Source organism: Amphiprion ocellaris, chromosome 20 (assembly GCF_022539595.1).
Source record: "Amphiprion ocellaris isolate individual 3 ecotype Okinawa chromosome 20, ASM2253959v1, whole genome shotgun sequence".
Taxonomy (NCBI): domain Eukaryota; kingdom Metazoa; phylum Chordata; class Actinopteri; family Pomacentridae; genus Amphiprion; species Amphiprion ocellaris.
In genome coordinates this window covers 26,260,680-26,286,526 of record NC_072785.1, presented here as the reverse complement: position 1 = coordinate 26,286,526, position 25,847 = coordinate 26,260,680, and the positions used below count along the sequence as shown (strand labels likewise).

The 25,847-nt window shown below is 39.6% G+C and overlaps 1 protein-coding gene across 8 annotated transcripts in view; it reads left to right on the top strand.

Annotated features, from left to right (window-relative positions):
- Positions 1 to 25,847, top strand: part of numb (NUMB endocytic adaptor protein) — a 63,905-nt gene that overhangs the window by 34,863 nt on the left and 3,195 nt on the right. For 3 of the 8 annotated variants that reach the window (XM_023277748.3, XM_023277749.3, XM_035951629.2), the window contains 9 exons: positions 410 to 546; positions 9,478 to 9,552; positions 18,508 to 18,540; positions 19,194 to 19,268; positions 20,980 to 21,120; positions 22,225 to 22,429; positions 23,509 to 23,808; positions 24,936 to 25,079; positions 25,635 to 25,793. In XM_023277748.3, coding sequence (XP_023133516.1) covers positions 421 to 546; positions 9,478 to 9,552; positions 18,508 to 18,540; positions 19,194 to 19,268; positions 20,980 to 21,120; positions 22,225 to 22,429; positions 23,509 to 23,808; positions 24,936 to 25,079; positions 25,635 to 25,793 — 1,258 coding nt within the window. In that variant the 5' untranslated portion in view covers positions 410 to 420. The remainder of the gene's footprint in view (positions 1 to 409; positions 547 to 9,477; positions 9,553 to 18,507; positions 18,541 to 19,193; positions 19,269 to 20,979; positions 21,121 to 22,224; positions 22,430 to 23,508; positions 23,809 to 24,935; positions 25,080 to 25,634; positions 25,794 to 25,847) is intronic. The other 5 variants (XM_035951630.2, XM_035951632.2, XM_035951635.2 and 2 more) reach the window with 5 other exon arrangements.

Here is a 25,847-nt window from a genome sequence, read left to right as displayed (position 1 = left end):
GAGCAAAAAAGTGCAAAAATGACTTACAAACTGTCTGGTATTACATGAACTCACATAAAATGACTCAAAAACTGTCTGAAATTACAGGAACTCATATAAAAGGACTCAAAATCGTCTGAAATGGCATAAATCTGTGCAGAATTGCTAAAAAGAATTATTCAAAATTCCTCAAAATTCGTCCAAAATGACAAACTTGTGCAAAATCAGTGTAAAATGGTCCAAAATTTCTAAAAAATGATCTGAAGTTACATGAATTCACATAAAATGACTCAAAAATTGTCTAAAATGGAATAAAGCTGTGCAGAATCTTGGAAAAACGTCCAACCACTGCTTCACCTTCTTATTTAGCTGCTGCTGACTGCCCAGTTTTCACCATGCGATTAATAAAGCTTCTCTCGTCACTTCACAGGGAGCTCAGCAATGAATAAGCTACGGCAGAGCTTCCGCCGGAAGAAAGACGTTTACGTGCCGGAGTCGAGTCGGCCACACCAGTGGCAGACAGACGAGGAGGCGGTCCGCAGCGGCAAATGCAGCTTCGCAGTCAAGGTGACTCTCCGCACTCTACACATAAACACACCCGCATGCACAAAAACTCACAGACACACAACCAGAATGCAGCGCTGACCTCACCGTGGCACACTCATAGCACCGAGAAACTTCTGCACGGCGCCTCCCTCCCCAAGGACGCTGCTAGTGATTAATCATAGGCATTCAGCGGGCGTGAGCACAGCTTTTATCTGGGTTGCGAGATTATCCGCCGTAGCCTTCCAAACCTGTGGGATGTGTGTGTGAACAATTGATTTCTAGCCTCCAAGAGTACCAGAACCATTTGACACACCAGTAAAATATGCAAAATCCAAAGAGGGTACAGTACAAGGTTGCTGCAAAGGGGCAGTGCAAGAATTACCTCTCAGGCCTGCAGTGCTGCAGCTCAATGAGTGGAGAGTTCAGCCTGTTTTGGCAACAAAACCTTTCACTTTTGCAAACAGAAGTGCAACGGTACGCTTCCTCTCATCACATGGGTCTGAAAGCTCAGGATGAAGGGTGACTGAACACTTCAGAGTCAGAATGAGAAGGAGAAATCACCATCTGGACAGCTGATTGTGCATAAGCAAGTGTACAGATTATAATTTCATGTTGCAGATGCGTTTTCTTTATCCTGTTTTCTTTTGAGCAAGAACTGGGAACTGGAAATACCTTAAGTGAAAGGAAGTGGTGCATGAGAGTTACCTTCAGATTTGTGTTCTTTGGTGGAGCTGGTTCCAAGCAGATGTTATGTTGAGTGGGAGGTTTTAGGATCTTTCAGACATACTTGCTTCTGTTAATCTGGGGACATTTGAATGTCCCAGTTTCATATCTGAACAAGCACCTTGATCGTTTTTCTGTAAAAACCACAGCAGCTATTCGACCTTGTAATGTTTCCATATCACTTTCAACATGACACAACTCTGAGCGGGAACAGAAAGTCCTGCACAAGTAACATATTTCAACTCGTGTGAAGCGATATGGTGAAGGCTTTTTCCTGAATTGATCAAGAAACATCACAAACAACAACACAAATGTCACCATCCACATGTCAAAATCACAGAACACCTCTCATTTTTTGTCTAATTTTTGTCGTTTGCCCATTTTTTTTGTCACTAACTTTTTTGTCTAATTTTTGTCTCTTTTTTTTTTCGTGTCGTTTGTCTCATTTTTTGTCATTTTGTTTCTCGCTTTTGTCGTTTTGTGTCTCAGTTTTGTAATATTTTGTCTTGTTTTTGTTTTTTGTCATTTTATGTCCGACTTTTGTCATTTGTCTCGTTTTCATCGTTTTTTGTCGTTTTGTGTTTCCTTTTTGTCTTGCTTGTGTTTTTTTCTTTTTTGTCATTTTGCGTATTGCTTATTTTGTGTGTCGTTTTGTGTTTTTTGTCTCACTTGTGTTGTTAGTGTATTTTTTTCATTTTATTTCTCGCTTTTGTCATTTTTTGTCTAATTTTTGTCCTTTGTCCATTTTTCGACGCTTTCTAACTTTTTTGGCAAATTTTTTGTCTTCTTTTGTTTAGTTTCGTGTCGTTTGTCTCATTTTTTGTCATATTGTTTCTCACTTTTGTCGTTAGGGTTAGGGTTTTGTGTCTCATTTTTACATTATTTTGTCTAGTTTTTGTTGCCCTTTTTTGTCTGACTTTTGTTGTCTCATATTTTTGTCGTTATGTTTCTCATTTTTGTTGTTTTGTTTCCTTTTTGTCTCGCTTGTGTTTTTTGTCCTGTTTTTTGTCCTGTTTTTTGTCGTTTTGCGTTTTGCTTTATTCATCATTTTGTGCGTCGTTTTTGTTGTTTTGTGGGTTTTTTGTCTCGCTTGTGTCAGTCTATTTTTTGTTGGTTTGTTTCTTGCTTTTGTCATTTTTTTGTCTAATTTTTGTCATTTGCCCATGTTTTTGTCGCTCTCTAACTATTTTGTCTAATTTTTGTCTCTTTTTTGGTTTTGTTTCATGTCTCTTTTTGTCTCTTTTACTGGTCCAGACCACTTTTGATCAAATTGGTCTTCATGTGGCCCCTGAACTAAAATGAATTTGACACCCCTGCTTTAAACGAAGCTGCGGTGTTAAAGTAACCTACATCTGAGCGACAGGATGCTATCTAACAGATTGATGAAGCAGCAGCGTTACGTATGCCACGCTTGAAAAGAGCTTATGTGTGTTGGTTTGTGGCTTTAAGCGCGAGTGTGTTAATTTTATCCAACCTACATTCAAGATCTCCTCTAAGCTTCCAAATACACCCTTCATCTCCCTCTCACACAAACACACCTTGCCTAATTTGCCTCACTCAAAGCTGGAGTTGTTTGTTAGCGGCTGCTCTGATCTTTCTTCACACGACTATTTACTTTAAAGTGTTCTTTAATCTGTGTCTTTTAAATAGGTTTTTAATAATCATTTAGGTAACGACCCTTCATTAAAAGCAAGTTTTAAACTCAATAACTGCAGCTCAGATAGTGCAGGTAAAAGGAAAATGTCTGATTGTCATGCTTTCCTTCAGCCACACACGCTTCTCCACCAGCGTTTTCTTTTTTTCCTTCCACTCTGGCTTTCATCGTGTCGGTGCAACCTACCATGCTGCTCCTCTGTACAGCTCGGCCCTCCCCCTCCTGCTCCGGGTGCCTCAGAGGAGCCCAGTTCTGTGTGGGTTGGAATAGTTGCAGTGAAATTATCACCGGCTGCCGCACTATTAGAGTAACCGGAGCACATGCAGGGGAGAAGGGGAAAGAAGAAAGGCTGTTTCAGATGACTGTGGTGCTCAGATTGGGTAAAATTAGCCTTTAATGCTGTGGTTTGAGGCTTCCCTCAGCTCTCCCCTCTCACCCAGACTACAAATCTAAGTTTTTTATGCCTCTGATTGTACAACCTGTTATTGGTGTGTCATATTAAGCAGCATCTGTGTTTATTTGTGTGTACATTTATGCATGAGTGTGTTGTTTTTCAAGAGAAAATTGCCCACACAGACAATTATTCACGATTCAAGGTGATTGTCAAAGGCATAAAAATGTAGAGTTGCTTTTTTGTATGGAAATGTCAGTCTTATGAGACCTGCCGAAAGCTGGAGATGAGATTAGATTGAATTGCATTTGTGCGCGTTGTTTACCATCTAGAAAAGATGAGAAGGAAATGTGTTTACGTGTCCTTGGTAAGCCTAAACTGTGAACACTCATCTGTATGAAAATGGATGCATGTGGTTTTGTGTGAGTTTGTTTTTCTGCAGATATAAACACTTATTCACAGCATGCAAACAGAGCTGCAACCATGAAAAGATTAGACAACATTTCAATTCATTTTTGTATATTTGGGTAACCAATTAATTACAGTTTTTAAGAACACAAAGGCAAAGTGTCATTAGTTAAATTATGTCTTCAAGTTGTTTTTGAGCAAATATTTGCGACTTTTAGCTTCTCTTCTTCTTAGAGTTGGACAAGTTAGTTAAATTAATCAGTTAAATGATTAATTGAACTATTAAATTAAGCACTTGTATTTTGATAGATTTTGATGTTACGTTCTTCCTTTATGATATATTTGGGTTTTGGACAAAACAAGACATTAGAGTTAGAACAGTTGGAACAATTAGTTAATTAAATGATTAACTGATAACTATTTCATTAAACATCAACTGTTTTGATAATCTGTCATCGTTTTGGGTCATTTTTTAGGATACAAAAGTCTAAATTTCAAGTTTCCAGCTCCTTAAATGTGAATATTTTCATGTTTCTTTATTTCTGTATGACAGTAAACTGAATATCTTTGGATTTTGGACAAAATAAGACATGAGAGTTGGAACAATTAATTGATTAATTGTTAACTATTTCATCAAACAGCAATTGTTCCGATAATCAGTAATTGTTCTGGGGTATTTTTTTTTAGGATAAAAAAGTCGAAATTTTACATTTCCAGCTTCTGTTTATGTTTATTTTATTTATTATTAATCACCATTTACTTGTAAATACAAGAGATTTATTGCCATACAGCTAATTTCCATCTCTAATCCCATTAGCAGATCAAAAATCAAAAATAATATCAAACCATAACTGAACAAAGACATACAAAAAAGTAAAAACAAGCAACAAGCGATAACACATAGTGCACAAAACAGACACAAGCTGGAGGACCAAGGCAAGCTACTAAGCAGTAATTAATTAATATTTACACATGATTATATTGCAAATATCCCTTTGTTGCTATTGCACATATTCCTCTATCATTACTGCACATTGTTGTACTACACTGACCCCTCTGTCACTATTACACATAATTGTGTTGCACATTTTTCTTCATCACTGTTGCGCATATCCTGTCTACATTACAAATAATTACACTATACATGTCCCTTTAATAGTTTTGCTTCTTAAATATGAATGTTTTCTTATTTATTTCCTCTTTTATGAGAGTAAACTAAATATCTTTACACAACATGACATTAGAGAATGTCATGTTGGGCTTTGGGAAATATATTTGGCACATTATATAGACCATATAACTTATAAATTGATTTAAAAATGAATAGATGGATTAATTGACAGTGAATATAATGGCTAGTTGCAGCCCTACATGCACCTACAGCACAGACCATTTCTTGTGATTTATGACCAGCACATTTCTTTTCTATAACTCTTCAGGGAGATCCATCCATGGGAAGCAACCCCACCACAAATTCAGTGTCTGTCTAACTAGTACTAATATAGTTTCATACTAGCATGTATGTGAATTCCCACCTGCACCGCCTTCATAGCCTCTGAGCTGTAGAGATTTATTGCCTTTGAACAAAGCTTGGTTAGTTGCTTCCTTTTGTTTCTCATCTTTCTGCTGAAAATGCTCAAGCTCAAACAATGCTCAGGACACAGAGGAAGAGTGTGAAGTGGTTGATTGATTGCTCGATCGATCGAAATATTAGCAAAATTGTGCAATAACCGTGCAATATCCAAATCGCAGAAGCTGCAATTTTTTGATGAAGGTAAAATGTGCCACAGCATCCTATTATAAATGAAGTACTGTGGTGCTACAGAGATGACCCGGCCTATAAATCATGTTCTCCAGTCAGCAGAAAAAAACACATCATCATTTTTATGCTTTTTCAATAGAAAGGGTTTTATATTCACTATAATTGTGACTCATATTGCAATATCTGTCAAAATAATTGCACTATTTTCTGCATATTGTTCAGCGCTAGTCTAATCCACTTTGTTTGTTTCCCATTTATCAAGCTATGGATGTATAAACACTGGATTCTTAACAGACAGCCAGCGAACCATGATGAGATACTCACTGAGTTTGACAAAAACTCAATTGGATTAGAATCACATACTCAATCTTACAGATAAGATCCTGAACAGAAATCTTGAACTTCATCTGTCTTGTTCGAACCCCGTGCTTCTTATCCCCTTCAAAGATGTACAAAATCTGAATTTAAATGCATCCCAGCGTCTATGTATTTGTCCTGTTAGCTCTCAGTCTATTTCAGGTACAGAAGAAATTACATAAAATATCTTAAGTGTTGCAGCTGCAGCACATTTCTACAAATATCACGTATAAACTGCATCTAATCATAGCCCACTGTGGGATTAGTGCCAAGTGAGACTAATCCTGGAGTTCGCCCACAAACAAATCAGGGTTTCAGAAGCAAATTACTCGACACATGTACAGCATGCTGTTCAGGTGATATTAGTCACGTTTTTTTTTTTTTTTTTTAAGTCGCTTTGGTTGAGCGCATCTGTTAAATGCGACTGTTTGAGCCCCCAGATTGTTGCTGGCAGCGAGTTGCTAACAGGACGGAGTAAGACACCACGACGAAGCATCTGTTGTGACACTGGGAGCCTCCCCTGCGTTTACTCATCTCGCCTCCGCCACGTCTCCTGGCTGATCCTCTATTAGCTGCGCCGCTGCCTCCATTTTCCTCGCTCCCCGCAGCTGCCTCCTCGCATCAGCATTGTCCTCGGCGCCCACGCACTTTTTAGTTGGGTTTTTTTTTGCGCGTATTTACGTGCATGAGCGTGTACACATGTGTATTCTAATACGGCGACAATGTGACTCACAGCTGTTGCGTCACGCTCTCGAAATAGCAGGGCCGGAGGGTGGGGGGGTGACAGGCGTGGGTCAGCGACACTCGCTGTGTGTACGTCTATAAGGAAAGGGTAAGGACTTCCTCTCTGGCCAGGCATGCACAATGGATCCTAGGGCAGTCGGGGTTGTGACTCCGGAGTGACACATAGCAGGGTGTGATGCTGCTTCAGGCTCAGGAGGAGGAAGGAGGGAGCTTCAGGCTGGAAAAGGCATCAGTTTCTCTTCATTCAGTTGCATGAATACAGTTGTGAAGTAAAGTTTACACACACTTGTAAAGACCATGATCCTGTGGACTGTGCTGATGAAACAAGTCTGTGTTAGAAAGTCAACAAATTTAGTTAAACTGCACCAATTCTGTCAAGATGAATGGTCAAAGATACAACTTGCAGCTTGTATAATGCGACCAAAACCCATGTAATTAAGGTGGAAATTGCCCAAGGACGTTAAACCAAATATTAGAATTACTGTATGTATGTATATTTTTCACCCAGCAGATTTGGTCATATTGTGCAGAACACCTATAATAAGTCTATGAAAGAACCAAAATGCATGATTGTTTGACGCATGTGTTTCAGTCATTTCATCATAGAAAACAGAGTTATAGCTAAATATTATCTTTATCTATAGAGCGCTATGGAGTTACCGCACACACAACATGGTGTATGTGAAGCTTCTTCAGGTCCAGGGGGAGGAAAGAGGGAGGTTCGGGCTGAGGAGGAAATGTTCTCTCTTCATTCAGTTGCAGTTAAACTCACTCATGCTGGATTCCTTTATTAACTACTGGACGACAGGGTTTCTCCCCGGAAATTGGGAATTGGAGCGAGCGCATAATGTGATCGATCATTCGCTGCGGCTTCCTGAGCCGAGTCTGACTGATCCTGACACATCTCGTCTATTGATTAATTAGTCGCCAGATAACCATCATTTCCTCTTTTTGCACATGTGGAAATACAATAGTTCTGCCATTTTTCCTTGAACTTTATTTTAAAAAGGTGTCATGATTTTCTCTGATGTGAGCGGAGGCATTTCATTGTTTACTCACAAAGGAACACGGGGAAGGGAAATTGTCTGAAAAGGTCAAAGCAAAGCAGCATATGAAACTGTAATGGAGATTTTTTACCCTGTTTACATGTCAAAATAAGCAGTAAATGCCACGGCTGAACATTTTTCTCATCATCGCTGAATCAGACTTCTGGGATTTCATACATAGCGAACCTAAGGTTTTCTGTGTCAGTACTCTTTTTCAGAACTGGTTTCTGATTCTAACACATAAGATTGAATTACTCCAATAATATAACTTGCCATTGTGTATCATAGAAATGTTTTACAGTGTTTGAGCAGCGTTATAGGTGAGCTGGTGTGCTGAGCTGCAGCGAATGGAAGGAAGCAACAGTGCAGAGTTGCATCTAAGCCATTTTAAGGCAGAAATGGATTACTTTCATGGAAAAAAAAAACTTCTCTGACACACAGATGAGATTTTAGGGGTTAAATCATCAACCAGAGACTGAACTTCACTGTAAGACCAGAGTGTTTGATGACGATGACCTAAATAAAGGCGACAAGCTGAGATGCACTGGCCTTACAGTAAAGTTCTTTTTTAAAAATGTTATTAGACATGTTGAAGCAGCCCCTGCCATAATATACTGTGGGAAGTCTTTGAGTAGTTGGGATTTAATAATGTTGCACAGTAGTTTACATTTCATGCTGAAGCATCACACAATTATCAGTTCAGTATATTGTGTACAACCGTAATTTTTTGCTCAGAATCTGCTTTTCAGAGGAAGTCCTATCAATAAATATATAAAACAATGCTGTTACGGCTGCACAAAATTGTACAAAAAACACACAACACAAAAACACAGACCTTGCTTTGTTCAGTTTTTCTGTGATATGTACTGCGACATAAAAAAAATCCAGGCAACTCTCACAAGAAGACTGGGATAACTCTGAAAAGAATTATTTTAATCTACAATGATTGGGGTAATTATGTAGGGGAGTGCGAGTGAGCGACTGACAAGAAACAACAAATTGCAGATCAGCACAGGTGTTAGTAATGACATAAATTAAGGTTCCTTTTAAAGTTGTTTTTAGCTTGAAAAAAATGTTTGGAACCTTTCCAATATTTTAAAAAGCTTTTATACAGTGTTAAAGAAATGCAGTTTCTCATTATTTTGGTCAAAATATCATTCAGCAATATTACTTGCGCCCCAATATGCTTACGATCTTTTCCTTATTGTGCGATTATTTTGATATATATAGATATATGTCCTTATTATAGACACTGTACAGTGCTTCACAAAATGAAAACCAAAACAAACACAGTACTAGAAAAGGTTCAAACATTATTGAAATACATAGAAGATAGTTAAAAGGGAATAAAAACATCAGGAAAGACTCTCTCCGGTATGTTTTAAGGAGAGACTTGAGCTGAGTGACTCAGCCGACCTGATTTCCTCCTGCAGATTATTCCAGAGCCTCGGGGCCCCGACTGCAAACACTTTGTCCCTTTTTAGTTTCATTCGGACCCCTGGAAGAGATAAAAAACCTCTGCATGAGAATCTCATCACACTCTCACAGGATCACACACTGAATCTCCCAGTTTTCCATTTATTTCATTTCTCGGAAACGGTTCAGCGTTTTCTCCATGGGCAAAATTAGGAATCCACTCGGGAGCAATTGAACCGCGATTGACCTCCAAATGCTAATTAATTAGGTGTGTAAATCATCAGTGCTCTGGTAGCAGGGGGATATTAGACAATCTGAACTCATTTAAATACCCGGTCTCATTCTGGAGTTTATTATCGTAGTCTTACTTAAACTTCAGTAGGGATAGCCACAGGAAAGCTTCGTCACAGCATCGCTCACGCTCTCTTTTTTCTGTCTTTGTGCCCTGCAGTACCTGGGCCATGTGGAGGTGGAGGAGTCCAGAGGCATGCACATCTGTGAGGATGCGGTGAAGCGGCTGAAGACGGTAGGTTTCGCTGGAAAAACCTGTCTGTACTTCCAGGAATGAGGCCTCTGAACACCAGATTTCCTCTCTGTCTGTTCCTTCTCCTATCTTTTCCTTCGTTGGTTTCCTTCCTTCTATTCTACCGACACCCTACTGACTTCTTCTAACATCTTTTATCACAGCGGCGCTCCTTCATCTGCCTTCTTTTTCCCTAGTGTTTCATCATTGTTTACTCCTGCTGCTCTGTACGTAGAGGCTCGAGTGGGGCTGATTGTTGCCGTTTGACAGCGAGGGTCTCCACCCAAAGTTAGGGTGTCAGGGGTCAGCCACAAATGCCTCTTCCTCTCTAGAAACCCTCCTCATATACCGTCTCAGCTGGGGCAGATAGGCCGGCATGTACTTCCTGCTGCAGCAGATTCCGGCGGAGTTGCGTAAAAAGGAACAAATTCCAGTTTGAGGAGCAGGAGGAGGGGAAGGCGGTTGCTTTTCTGTGTTGTTTGCCAAAGGCCCCACCCAGGTCACCAACTCTAGTGGGTGAAGGAGGCTGATTCTGTACAATCGGAGTCTGTACAGGTGGATTAACACGTCATTTCTCTGGGCTTAAATTCGATTCGTGTGCCAGCAACGGTTATGAAACTCCGGCTTTCAGTTTCAGTTTAAAATGACTCAGACTAATTGAGAATTCACACCCTGTTTCTCTTCTTATCAGCACCTATTCTTCTCGCTTCATAAAAATGCGTGAAGGGCCTTTTTATTCCCGTTGCACGTTCTCCTCGATGAGCTGTTGAAGTCTACTTGAGCCACGAGAGCCATTTGTTATTGTGATTACACCGAAAAAAGAGGCGGGGGAATATTTTCATATTTTATGAGTACAATTTAACACATAGTAAACACTTAAATTTTCATGCTGGTTAACCCTCTGAATCCCAAGCAGTTTCTATTTGCTGTTGTCACATTTTTACTCACTCTGGGCTCATTTTTGACTGTAATATAAAGTCCTGCACCTCTAGGGAAACAAAACAACCATGGCTAGCAGTAGAGAGAACCAAAAAATGTCTTTTGGACACAACAGTTAGAATGTCATTAATCACAAAAAAACCCATTCAATTCTATTTCTTTGATTTATTTGTTTTGAAAATATTGAAAAACCTCGAATCAACATGATACAGCTATAAACATGCTATTGATCTTTTACTACTTACATTTTTAATTTGTTTTCATAAGACACAGTGTACACAGCCTGCAGTTCAGCCAGAAAGTCCCTGGATTTTTTTTCTTGTGTGACTGTTGGTCACAGCTGAGTTACGAGTGACTTTGTGGTTGCGTTAGGGAATGCAAATTTTTTTTTATTTTTTATTTTTTTTAAACAGAATATTGTTATAATGTTTAATATATTTTTGGCAAGATTGTATACAAGACATACAGAATAAATGTATTTTGATGAAAAACCACCATTTTAGTTTCCCGACTGAATGGCACATAACAGATGATTAGTTCAAGGAGTGCTGGAAGGTTGAAAATGTAACGATTCTCTTAGCTTTTACAGTTTCCAGCTCTGATAAAGGGTGTAAATTTGTAAAGACAACATGCTTGTCCAACTCAGTCTGGGGTTCAGAGGGTTAGTTTTTACAATTATTGTGTCAGTTTGCTCCGTTTCTGCATCAGTTTATGGTGAAAATGTCTTAATTTATGTAAAGAAAAACACAAAATTCAAAACATAGTGGAATATAAATGTATTTAATGAAGTTTTTCACAAGATTCAGTGTATGTTTGAGGTCATAATTCCTATTTTGAGAGCATAAAGATCCAGTACAAAAGAAAAAAAGACTCACTCCTTTGTAAGGCATATTTAGCAGATACTGACAACAAAAGGCTTCTGCTATTTTTATGTTCTACTATAAGACACACTTAAAGCACATTTTTATTAGACACCAAGGGGCTGCTCCACACATCACATGCACATCCAGCAGTGCATTTTCAAACAGGGCTCGTATTTGTAGATGGAGCTCAGTGGTGGATAAATTTGTAAACACACAGGAAGAGAAGTGCACCCAGAGGCGCAGCAGACAGACAGACAGACAGACAGACAGACAGACTGTGTAGACACTCAGAAACATACATATTCCCCACAAAGGCCGTGCACAGATACAATAACCCCACACACAGCGAACACTTGATGAGGTCACGTGGTGAACACGGACCCCGAGGCCATGAGGTCTTATTGAGTTACAGTCATTTTAACAAGGCGGACAAAATGGAGCCAACTGAAAAGGAGGCGGGTGCTGCTGCCTCCCGTCCTCCTGCAGGCTGCCGCTATCTGACCCTCCTCGGTCTGATGACATTTTCTCCTCTGCCTCCACTGCTGCTGCTGCTGCTGCTCTCCATCGCTGCCCAAAGGCCTTAATTGTAAACCGGCACAGGCACCGCTTTATTGATCCGCATTCATAAGCAGGGTGGGAAATTAACACCGGCCTCCAAAATGTGAGCTGCACTGGCATCATTTTAAGGCGACAAACTGTTTTCTGGTAAAGAAAAAGGCACCCTGGCAGTTGATTTTATCATTCTTGCAAAGTATTGAGGCCTGGTCTAGTTTACCTGCAGGAAAACAATCAAGGTTCAAGGTAACTTTATTTATACTTGTGGGTAGATTTGTTTTGCAGAAAAATGACTGCGTTTGGCTTTCTGTTACAAAACAGACATTGAACCTGACAGGCAGGTACTTTCTTGAGTGATAAACAAGACAAAGGACAAAAACAATCGCTGTTTGTTGAGAACTGCATGCTGTGTTCTAAGATGGTGCTCGAATGTGCCCACCGCAGAGTTAGTTTCCTCTTCCTGGTTTGTTTCCTTGTTAGGCAGCTCCCTACACATGAGCATTGTTGTTTTCTTCCCTCGGTTTTCCCGTCGACTTTACCAGAGCTGAATAATTAATGGATTTTAAATTGAAATTGCAATTTGAGACGATGCAATTAGAAAATCACAAATGCTGATTCCCACTTCCTATGAAAATGATCCAAACTCTGATGGTGAGTTCACTTACACTGATGAGAAAGTAACAGTACAGCTCATGACTTCCTGTTGGGGTTTAAAGTTCACAAATGACCAGTGATCTAACGTGACTTTGGGTTTTATTTCTTCCTTATTTCTAACAGAACACGTTGAGTTGCAACTTAAGAGAAGAAAAAACAGAAACTGAACAGTACTTACAGAGAAGTTTACTGCTAGGAAACAAAGAAAACACTTTAGAGGCTAAATTAGAACCTGACCCTATTAAGAGCTCCATCTTTTTAAGGAAGTACAACATGAATCCGATCCCTGCTAGTATACACATAGGAGATGTGACTTTTATTCCTCATTTTCAAACATAAAAAAGAAAAATGAAAGTTGAATTTCTTTGATTATTGATTTTACAAAAATGTTTAAAACCTGGAATCAACATGTACAACTTTTTTCCAAGTACCCACGTGTTACCAATACTTGGAAAAAAAAATAGTGACTGTACATACTATAGGAATTTATGACTTACATTTTAAATGTTTTTTTTCTTTACTCGTCTCTGCTCTTTGTAAACACAAGTGAAACTGAGTTTTTGTCTCTTGGTTGCAGCAGAGTCACTAATGACCTCATGTTTACAGTGAATAGTGTAGAATTTTTTGAGTTTTATAGAATCTTTTATGTACCTTTTAAATGAGTCTTGCGCAATAAAGGATTTTTAAAATGACTTATCAGGATTTTAAGCTTCAGTTTTTCAACAAAACATGTTACAGAGGAGTTCGAGGACTGTCGGAAAGCAGAAAATCAAATGATTCTTTATTTTTTTTAAGTTTCTGGCTCTAATAAATGGTGAAACTTCTGCATTTTAAAAAACCTGGTGGCAACTTTTGGGATTCAGATGTTAAATAACGCTGCAATTCAGTCTTCTGTTTTTTTATTTATAAATCAAACTTTCAGGTGTTGTTTGTGTGTGCTCATTGATCAATGTATAATACGTGGTTCAGGTTCATCTTCGCGTAAGCCAAGTCGCATTATTTAACAGCCACACCTCGTACATTTTGCAGCATGTCTGACCCTGAGTTTAAACACTCAAGTGAGTGGTTTTATAAATTAGATTGACAGTCACACTCTCAGTGATGTCTCCTGTGATCAGTGATTCATTACATGTTTTATATTTCTTGCTTTGTGAATACTGATCTTTAAAAAAACAGCCGGATATATTCAAACTTGTTCAGCTCTAGACTTTACATCGAGATCACACAGAAGAAAAATAGCACTCCTTATCATTGTGAAGGTTTTACAGATGCTAAATCTTGACAGTTTAAACATTCATAACACAAGAGTGTTAATATTCTGGTATTAACATTCAGCGCTGGACCTCGGAGCAGCGGAGCAGCAAACAGAGATGAGTTGTGCCGTACTGCGTCACTCTGCCCTTCACTTCCATCAGATCTCTTCCTATTACCGTCTGTTTTCTACTTAAGTCATTTTCAGACAAGAATAGATGTTTGCAGCCTTCCTCACAGTTATCTCATGTTGCTCTATTTGCAGCTTACAAAAAGTGCATGTGATGGACAAAATGAGGTTTGACTGAGGAGTTTGTGACGGATGCTTTGAGTCGTACGTGTTCAGCCTTAATGCAGGTTTACAGACAGCAGCCTCCTGATGCCAGTAATCCAGGTCAAAGCTAGACTGTCACACCAGCCCAGGACCACCCTTTAGGCAAATATACAATTAGCGAGGCCCCGATAGATCTCAGTCCATCCTCACTGACTCCTTAATAAGCTGACAGTTGCCAGGCAACAAATACAGTCCCTACCAGTGGAGAGCAACTTAATATTCCTCAGCAGTTAACTCTGTTTCCAGGAACTAATAACTAAATTGGTCAGAAACCGTGTTCCCCACCTGTAGGCAGTTAGTGTGTGTTGTGTGCTGATGAGGAGGATGCTGTTTCCTGAAATTTAGTCACATCACCAACACAGTCTGGCAGCATCAGCACTAAATATTAGATCAGACAAAAGAGAAGAAGAACAGTGAGCACATTCTGTGTGCTGAATAAAAGCAGAAGGGGAGTGAGTGTTGAGTTTCCCAGTGATCCAGAAGCTGCATGTTGGTGTCCAGCTGTCAGTCAGTGTGTTTGTGAGTGTTACAGCTACAGCTTTGGGGCGACGCCGCTGTTTCCCCAGCAGCCTTTGGGACGGTGATGAGAGTTTTCTCACAGCTCTGCGACCCATGACTCAGACGGGAGGCTGGAGGAGGAGGAGGAGGCTGCACTGCGGTACCATCAACCTCCAGGCTGCCCTTTTGTGTTGTCGTCACGACGTCACTTCCTGCTGCTGTTGGCTGGTGTCCCGGCGGCTGGAGGTGTATTCTGGGTTGAAATCGATCACATCAGCGTATACAGCATTTTACTACTGGTCCACAGTTGTTACCAATACTGTAAAAAACTGGTGATTCTCTATAATGCAGATATTTTACTATTTTGTTTTCCATACTTGTCTTATATGTTTCAGAATTTATTTATTTATTTATTTATTTATTTATTTTTTTTTTTTTTACAGAATCTGGTGCGACTGGTTTATTTGGGGCAAATTTCTAAATGAGACAGGTAGAATACATTAATTTAATGAAATATCAAGATTTTACGGTTAGTTTTTGGGTAATTTGTCCAACAAAACCAAAAGTCACACATGAGAAATTCATAAATTCTTAGTTTCTGGCCCTGAAAAATGGTGTACCTTTGACGTTTTAAATAAACAAAGCAAAACATCCCTGACAGACCTGCTGGTTTTGTGGTTCAGAGGGTTAAAGTCACAGTTTCCCTCAGATGTCTCTCCACCCCCACTGGAGATATTTCCAGAGCACATTATGGAACACACAAAAGTCCTTATCTTGCTTTTAGGGAGAACTCCTGTCATGCCTGGAACTCGTCTCATAAAAGGTCACAGAAATACAAAACACTGGGAATGTCCTGTATTTGCAAACATCCTCTTTTCTACCGTCGAGTACCGTAAAATCTGTTGTCCGGGTTTAAGAACACCCTGTCTCACTGTAGATATTTATTCAATGCACATTGCAAATGTTGTAAGGGGCGAGTAGTTGCACAGTGGAGGACATTACACAAGACGTTGCATGTGTCGGGGGTGTTACTGCTGGCGTTTTGGGGACAGAACAACCGTCACGCATCAGCTGATTGTACCATTTGACTGCGGGTGGTGAGGTTGTCTGTCTGAAAAAGGTAAAGTATGTTCAGATTAACGTTTTTATCAGCGCAGAGGTCAGCGAAGTAACTTTCCTGCTTCATTTGTCTCATTTTTGCCTTGTCGGCTTCATCTATCAAACCTCAGCTATCCTTTCTGCAGAGGAAGCTTTTCCCGCCCATCTCAGTTCACACATTGCATACTTGAATATTGCATTTTTTTTGTTGGTGTTATACTTTTTTTGTCTTTTTAAGCAGGTTTTAATTGCAGAGAAAATGCCTCCAAACCCTTCTCCCTCCACACTCCCGTTCTAGTGTAGAGATTTATTCCCTCTAACCGTAGCTACTAATACTAGCTGTGCAGGCTTTCTCATCATCTGCATGTCTGTTTGGTTCTCACAAACACACACACTCACACACCCACTAACAAGCGCTTAGCTCATTCCAAATGAATCTCCAGTGCTGGTTAACACGTTAAATCATGCATTAACATGGTGCTCGGAGTGCCGTCTCCACCACGGCTGTGTAACAGGAGCAGAGTGGCACTCCTTTTCACAGCTTATGGGGAGGAGACGGACTCTCAGGGAGTAGGGGGAAGAAGGGGGGATTAAGACTAGGCCGGGTCTGTTTTTGGGGCGTTTTTCTCTCTTTTTTTTTTTTGTTTTTTGCGACGGCCTAAACTTGACCCCTGACTCCAGCTGACCAGTGAACAGTCACAAGCTCGACTCAGGGGTCAAACCGCCGTCTGTGGGAATCCGTTTCTGTCTGCTGAACCACCATGGAAAGGAATCAGAGGAGAAATGGGATGAAATGGGATTTGGGATTATCCCCACCGCAGACACACACCTGAAGGTCTGCCACCTTTTATCTGCTCTGTCCAGGCTGCATCGGTGCGCTCGCTCAGCTGTGGGACGCTGTTGTCCTGGAAAGGGTTGTTCTTGCTTTATTCAAATCACAGAGGAACATAGGGGGTGTTGCTTCCTGCTGTCTGCTGGGAAACGGTTACATGTTGTCTACTGGCTTCCACTGAGGTCGTACTAAAAACATCTGCCAGTGTGGAGTGATGTGGAGCTGCTTGATCCATCGTAGGGCTGCATGATGTCGGGAAAAAACTGGCATTGCAATGTTTTGTTTCTCTGCTACATGAAGAAACAGCTTAGTTAATATACACTGGGAAAAAACAGTCATTTTCAGAGAATTTACTGTTATTTTATAGATTTTCTTGGTTTTCTGAAATTACAGTCAACTAGTAAAAAAACAGGAAAAATGCATTCTTTTACATGATAATCCTAAAAAAAACAGGCCAAAATTATCAAGAATGTCCACATCAAAATCAGTATTTTTTTACAAATGGTAATTCATTTGTTTGACACCAAAATTACACAATTACAACACGACACATTACAGATAATTGTCAAAAAAATATGTGTAATAAATATGTGTATTAAGGACTGTTGTTTTTGTTTTCTTTCACATATGTTTTAAATTGCAGAAATTTGTAAATGTAAAAAAGTTGCACAACGTCCTGTGGTGTCGTTTATGAAGATTTTTGTTATGTGCGCTTTATTGTGTATTTTTACAAACCCATCACTGCAACGAAAAAGCGCACTGAGACCTAGTAAATGTGTGAAATGTTAGTGTAACTCCCCATGTTTTATATGCAAAAAGAATCATTAATTTATGTAGTTATCTAGTTTCAAATCTATTGCCAATCAAAAATGAATCTGCAATCGTAGCGCCGGTGCTACGCCGGGCTCTGTAGGGTTAAATAAAATTTAACCCTCCCGTCGTCCTGCGTGCCAAATTGACCTGTTTTTAAAGTTTGAAAATGCAGAAAAAAATATATTTTCACAGTGAAACTTCTGATGTCCACATTTTCAACATTTTTGGGAATTTTTTGAACATTTGGTGGGAAAAAAAATGTTTTAAAAAAAGTTTCTTAAGATCATTCATAAAAAAATCTACCAAAATCCAGTGAAATTCACTGGATTTTTGTTGATTTTGTGTGAATGTTCTTAAAGACAATATTAGATATTATAATTAGATATTATAAGTTTTACTCTAATTACTTTAGATATTTTTAGGATTTTTTGAGAAGATTTTTACTCATTTTTTGAAAATAATTACAAGATAATTTGGGGAATTTTTTTTAAAATAAAACTTTTAACGGAAACTTTTCAGGAATTGGAATTTTCTTCCCGAAGATTTTGCAAATTTTCAGAAATTTGGGGAGGGTTTTTTTTCAGAATTTTTGATTTTTGTCAGACAAGGAGACAATATTTTTGGTGCCCATAAATGAAAACAACAGGAGGGTTAAAAAACAAAACTGAGTGTATCTAAATAGCCCTAAATATGAATCAATTACGCTATATTTACAACATGCTTCTCTTCTGGAGAATTAGAATCATGCAAGCTTTCGTTTTTGTAAACAAGCAGCAAAAAAAGACGTTTTTCCTCGCTTCACTTTGCCCTCCCAGTGATGTGCACATTGCAATGTTCATCCTAACCGATCTGTCGTGCAGCCCTAATCCATCGCCTCACTCACTCACTCACTCACTCACTCACTCACTCACTCACTCACTCACTCACTCACTCACTCACTCACTCATAACCCAGCTTCACCTCCACCAACAAACAAAACACCCAATCAAATCCCCTCCCTGTGGGCTCCAGACAATTTTTAGACTTCCTAGGTAACATTTTCATGCCTTGTTCCTCCCCCGTCTCCTCCACCTCCCCCCTTCTCACCCGCCCTCCCTCTTTCTTACCACATCCACTTCCAGGACAGGAAATTCTTCAAAGGATTCTTTGCAAAAGTAAGTTATTGCTTTGTGTGTCTGAGTGTGTTTCTCTCTTTATTATTAGCATTATTATTATTGTTTTGTCCCCCCCCCCCCCCTCCTCTCACACTCTTCACTCTTTGATCACGCCTGGAAGAAACACACACATATACACACTCTCATAGACACACGGGGGAAATCTGTCTGGAGACAAACACAATAATGCATGAGTCTGTGAGCAGGTGGGTGGTTTTAGTCTGGGGCGGGGCACTTTTCTGGGTTTTTTGTGTGTGTGTGTTTTTTTTGTATTAACAGGCGTCCCTTCTCTCCCTTCAGCCCAACCAAGAAAGGAACAATAAGCAGTTTGTGTGAATGAGTGAACATTTCCCCCCCTTTTTATTATTTTTATTGTTGTTATTCTAACAAACGGGGTCACCACTCACGCACAGTTTCTTTTATCCAAACTTGGGTGCTACTATGTGACACAACAATGTGTCTCCTCTTTTGTCTCTTACCTGCTGCCTTCTCTTCATTCACAGGTGTGCTTTGTGTGTATGTGTGTGGATTTTGTTTTCATGAGTAGGTGCCAAGGATTGGTACAAAGGGAAGTAATCTTGGGGGATATGGGAAGACTGGGAGCGCTTCCTTGTTTCTTAACTCGTCGCTGTCCCTGTTGTGTGTGTCTGCAGGCTGGGAAGAAGCCTGTTCGCGCCGTGCTGTGGGTGTCGGCAGACGGTCTTCGCGTTGTAGACGACAAAACAAAGGTAATAAGTCCCTTCAAGTCCTCTATTGCAGGCTCGGAAATACCTTAATGAGAAAGAAAGAGCAGCCGGAGGAAGCACATGCGGCTTTAGTAGCTTTAAAGTTGGAAGCTGCTGAGCTCCGGCAGTTAATAACGACTGTCAAGCTACTATAGCTCTGTTCTAGTGACCTCCAAAAGGCCCTCGGTGAGAATTTGTACTCAGTGCACCTGCAGGAGGAGATGGGAGCTGAGTAAACAGCAGCACATGAAAGGAAGCACTGACACCTGCTGGAAATCACTGGAACTACATCAATCTGGAGCTTGTTGAGGGTCAGAAATGTGAAAAATGAAAATTATTATACATTTTCTTTTAATGTGTTTTATTATTTTTTAGATTGTTTTCAAATTTTTAGACTAAAAAAATGTATTTTACTGCCAATATAATTAAAATAATAAGCATATAAAAATAACATATACCGCAAGATCCCACAAAATAGCAAAAAATCAGTGATACAGTGAACCGCGACATGGCGATGGACCACTGTACATCATCAGTGAAACTCTCTCAAGGCTCATTTTGATTTCCAAAATACTAGGTAGTAAACCCAAATTATACGCTGTTGAACAAAATTAGGAAGTGTAAGCATCATTTTTTGGACACATCATAAGGAAAGGCACCCTCTAATATATCATCACAGCGAATGGAAATGAAATATGGACTGACATCATGGCTACACCTGGAATGGGCAACAATTCAGAAAGCAAAAGATCGGATTAGATGGAGGGAAATGATTGCCTACGCTGAATGGCATGGCACTTGATTGATTGATTGATTGATTGAGATATTAAATTTAAATTTTACCTTTCAAACCCTAGTATCCATCAACATGTTATCTTTAATAAACTGCTAAAATTACATAATTTCTCACATCCAAAAACTGTAAAATCAGGAATAATGCGAGTGTTTTGAACTTTCTGATGGACTGTGAACTAATTATGTGCAATGTCCAATCACCAGCAGGATAATTAATATTATCTGAGCTTAAATTTGTGATATTTCAGCAAAACAATTTTATTCTACAGACCTCTTTTTTAAAAAAAAAAGTAAATACCAACAGAAAAAAAGACAAACACTGTACAGAACAAACTATTCTCAGCTTTTCTATTTTTTCTTGCTTTTTTTTGTTAGGAATTATGTAAAAAGTAGAATATTTTCTACTGAGAAGTAATCCACTAAGAGCACAGTTCCCTTGATCATGCCAATTATTTACATTATATAAATTTAATGTTGTTAATGGCAAATTTTATTTTATTATCAGAAGACAGATGGGTTTTATTTTTGTTATTTTATTTAATGAATTTTTGAAAAGAAAATTTTGGACAATACTGTTAAGAAGTTCAAGATGTTATATTGCCTCTAATGACTGTCTGTTTTTGTCAAATTATTTTGTCTATTTTTGCTAAGAAGTCAAAACATAATGTTAAACATCTAGGATTCCTCCCTGAGTGAAATATTATTTCTCAGTGTTGTCTTTAATGTTCAGATCAGTGCTTCTGGAGCTGCTAGTAGATTTCAGTCTTATCTGAGCTCTATCTACTCTCAGCGTTTCCACTGAAGTGCTGTTCACTGTGAAATCATTCATGCCACTCATGGAAATTACACGATTGAGAGTCACTCAGCTGTGGCCGTAGTTTTTAACATGTTAATAATGTGGTAAAAATGCTCGTTGCAGGACCTGATTCTGGACCAGACAATAGAGAAAGTGTCGTTCTGCGCTCCGGACAGGAACTTTGAGAGGGCGTTCTCTTACATCTGCAGGGACGGCACCACGCGACGCTGGATCTGCCACTGCTTCATGGCCATTAAAGACTCAGTAAGACCTCATTCTCGGACTAAAGTAGTGATTCATATCATTTTATTACGCTGCCAAGGAGTTATGTGACGATCAGCGTTGGTTTATCTGTCTGTCTGTCTGTCTGTCTGTCTGTCTGTTAGCAACATTGCTCAAAAACAGATTAACAGATTTAGATGACATTTTCAGGGAAGGTCAGAAATGACACAAGGACCAAGTAATTAAATTTTGGCAGTGATGTGGCTTATAGTCTGGATCCACGGATTTGTTAAAGATTTCTGTATCATTGCGAGATAGCAGCACGGCATCACTGTAACTATCACAATCAGCTTTAATGGCCAAGTACAGACACAACATACAAGGAATTTGGTTTCGGCTGTTGGTGTCACCCTAGGAATGTGGAAAGAGAATAATAAAAATAAAGAAACTAGAAAGAAGAACAGGGGAAAAAAATTAGAAGTAATAAACATTGACATTCCTCCTTTACTGTATTCTTTATGATATTCTGATACTCATTAATCTCTTGACCAAAGTCTTTTTGCCATTACAATCTCAGAAATTCACACAATCTTTTTTGTACATTTGACATTTTCTTATAAAAACCTGATGCAGAATGTGAAATATGAGGTAAATTTAGAAATTTTTGGACCTCATTCTCTTCTACCTCTACCCTTTCTGGTTTAAAAATCGATTTCATACTACTCCTGAGCTGCAAATACTTCCAGAAATCCCCTTTATCATTTAAATTAAATTGCTGTTTAAGGTCCTCAAATGACATAAAAGTACAGTCTTTATAAAGATCATTGACAACACGTATCCCTTTTGTCATCCACATATCCCAATAAAAAAGCCTTTTTTCTGATACAGATAGAAGAATTATTCTATATAGAAGATATTGTGATACTCATGGATGGATATGAATGTTTTTATTTTAAGAATTTTGCCGCTGACGCTTCCAGTTTAGATCTTTTTCTAGTCAAATCTCAGTTGTCCTCTCCCCTGTCGCTAATGATGCATTTAACATGACTGTTCAAACAATGGTTTTATTACCAGGAGCCGTGTTATTTACTTTACATCACGCCGAGACCTTCGCATTAACGTCACGCTTCGATTCGTCTCTTCCAGGGAGAGCGTCTCAGCCACGCCGTCGGCTGTGCGTTCGCCGCCTGTTTGGAGAGGAAGCAGAAGCGGGAGAAGGAGTGCGGGGTCACGGCAACCTTTGACGCCAACAGAACCACTTTCACCCGCGAGGGCTCGTTCCGCGTTACTACGGCAACAGAGGCGGCAGAACGGGAGGAAGTAATGAGGCAGCTACAGGATGCTAAAAAAGGTCTGTATTTGTGGCGTCGCTCCCTGAGCTGGAGACGAGTCAGACAGTTCAACCTCCACTCTTTTTATACATCTACTTCCACTTAATGATCTACATGTATTTGTTTAGCCTATTTCTCACAGTAAACACAGACTTTTTGTTCCTTTTTACCTTACAACAGTGTCCTGGATGTAGGACCCCATTAGAAACCTCACATAATCAGTCATGGTGAGATTCTACCACCAGCTTTAACCAAGAGTTTTATGAAAAAGTTAAACCCTTTGTAATGATCACACGTCTTTATTACTTTTCTCATCTCTTAGTAGTTTCTACGTGCAGACTGGCATTTAGGACTGACTGTATTTTCTCTGTAACAGCTTCAAAACTTTGGATTAGTTCATCAACTTTGCTACCAGTTTTCAAATCTCAATTAAAAACATTTATTTTCTCACCGGCTTTTCAGATTTTAATCAAATTTCAATTTCTGTCTGGGTGTACAGTACCAATTACCAGCCTGTAATTAATCACACAACGATGTGACTTACTTGTGTTGTAATGGTTTTATTGTTTTAGAATTTTTAATTAACATAATTTGTTTTTTAAAATGAGTTTTAATGGTTTGATTTGTCTGATGCCATACAGCACTTTGGTTGAGTTTAAATATCTTATATAAAAAATGGCCTTAACTTGGCTATAAGTAAAGATTTATGCACAAAAATCAGTACACAGTTGTTAATTTTTTGCTTTTCCAGGACCAATGTAGACACATTTAAATCCAGGTTAAAAACATTTCTTTTCTCACGCGCCTATGCATGAAATCTGCACCTCACTGTAATGCTGGTAATGTTTTATGGAAAGCACTTTGAATTGTCTTGGGCATGAAGGGTGCTATACAAATAAACTTGCCTTGCCTAAAAAAACCAATACTGATAATTGGAACAGTGCAGAATATCGTCCAGACCAGTAATCGGTCGATCCCTAATTTACATGTTCAAGAAACAAATGGTGAAAAACCCGCTGCTTGACTTCATTTTGAATTTCTTGCTCTGCAGTTACTGTCTGTGGAGGATTACTGAATGACATTTTCCCTCCTCTAACAGCAGAGACAGATGTGAAGGTTTCCGGGAGCTCGGCCACCAGCGTGACAAACGTCTCGGCGCACCAGACGGGAGGATCGCCGTCGCCGTCGTCCTCCCCGCCTCTCCCGGTGGCCACGCTGGGTCCTCAGGCGATTCCCCGCCGACACGCACCCGCCGAGGCGCTGGCCAGGCAGGGCTCCTTCAGAGGCTTCCCGGCCCTCAGTCAGAAGACGTCTCCCTTCAAACGACAGCTGTCACTGCGTATGAACGAGCTGCCCTCCACCATGCAGCGCAAGTCCGACTTCCCCATGAAAAACACAGGTGAGTCTGGGACGGTGGCCAACTATTCCTGTCCTCTTTGTTATTCAGAACACCGAACAGCAGTGGAAACCTTCCAGCACACTGTCTCTCAGGATTATTACCAAATATCCAACGTAACCCTTCAAATCTCAAGCGTTTTCTGGAGGTTTTTTTCCCCTGTCACATATTTACTAACTGTGGGTTTTACTGGAATGTCAACAGCACAACAATACTCAAGTCTTTTGTGCATTATAGCAAAGTTATAATGCCATGAATCACAAAAATGTTGAATTTTTTTTGATTATTTACTTTGGAAAAACGTTTTTTAAAACCTGGAATCAACATATACAACATTTTTCCAAGTACCTACAGAAGCCACCAATACTAGAAAGCAGAATTGTGTCTTAATGTATTATAGATATTTTACTATTTACATTTTTAATATTCTTCTGTACTTGTTTCCTATGTCCTCTGTGTAAACACAGTCTGCAGTTTAGCCAAAAAGTCCCTGAATTTTTATCACATTACTGTTGTTCTCAGCAGAGTTACTGATGGCTTCCCAGTTCTGCCAAAGGCTGCAGAATTTTATTTTATTTTTATTTTGTTACAGAATCTGGAGCAAATAGTTTACTTTATGGTGACTTTTTAAAAAATGAGACGAGTAGAATAATGTAATTTTGATGAAATATCATGATTTTAAGCTCAGATTTGCATTAATTTGAAAGCTTTCCTGAAAAAACATCACACAGGATAAATTCAAGGACTGTTGGAAAGTTTAAATTTGCTGATTGTTTGTGTTTTTACAGTTTCTTGCTCTGTTAAATGGTGTAATTTAGGTGATTTTGTGAGGATAACATGTCTTTGAAACTCTAAATATCATGATTATAAGCTGAGCTTCCCAACCGAACACACGAGGAGTTCAGGGACCATCAGAAAGTTCAAAATCTGACAATTCTCTCTGCTTTCACAGTTTCTGGCTTTAATAAATGGTGTAATTTTGGCATTTTTTATCAAGATAACATGCCTTTTTTGAAACTTGCCTGCAGGTTTTGGGGTTTAAACAGTTAAAGATAAAAATAACTGATGAATTAATAGAAGAAGATGGTCTGAAATACTGCAATACTTTCTCTCTGGTGCTCGTCCTTCAGTCCCTGAGGTAGAAGGAGAAGGCGACAGCATCAGTTCGCTGTGCACTCAGATCGCCACAGCTTTCAGCGGACCCCCGGAGGACCCCTTCTCCTCAGCCCCAATGCACAAACCAGCCTCATCGCCTCAGTCTCCTGTAGCTCCAGGTAAACTTCTTTTTCTGTTTTGTTTAGCACCAGATGCTCTGCCTGTATCTGCAAAAAACTAACCTGTGATGGCTGTTTTGTTGTTAATGTCATAAGGTTACATTAAATTAATTAACAGCTGACACCTCGAAAGCTTTACAGACCTGAGGATAATAAACTTATGGTCTGTTTTGTACTTGCCAGACAAAACTGCAACTACAGTCAGGGGGGAAATGAGGAAGAGCACAATAATAAACTGGTGGTTCGCTGCAGATTACTGCCAGAAGTTATCAGCGGCCAACTTTTCTGGGCAACAGTCATATTCATTGCCCACAGTCTGGCTGAATTTCTACAGGATATGAACCGGCTGCCAGCGACTTCATGATTGTGTTGCCTGCAATTTAAATAAGAGAATGAGCGCCTGCCCGTATTTTCTCACAAATGAGCTTCCAGCGATTACTTTATATGTGCGGTTAACTCTTTTTAGGAGCGCTAATTAGCCGCGCGGTCACATTGAGCATGTCGGACTAAACATCAGGCTGACTGGTACTAGCGTCTGTCTCTTATCTGCTTCAGTGAATGGCACGACTCCCGCCTTCTCTGCTCCTCCTCCTGCTGCTGCTGCTGCTGTTGTTGCCCCTGCTAACCCCCCAGTTCTGCCCCCTGCTCTGCCTGCTCGAGACACTAACCCCTGGGCTAAAAACCCAGCAGGGGCCCCAACCTCAGCACATCCAGGTAAGAAGATCCTCACAGAGACTCTGTCTTCAGTCTATGTCGTGTTTATCTAAT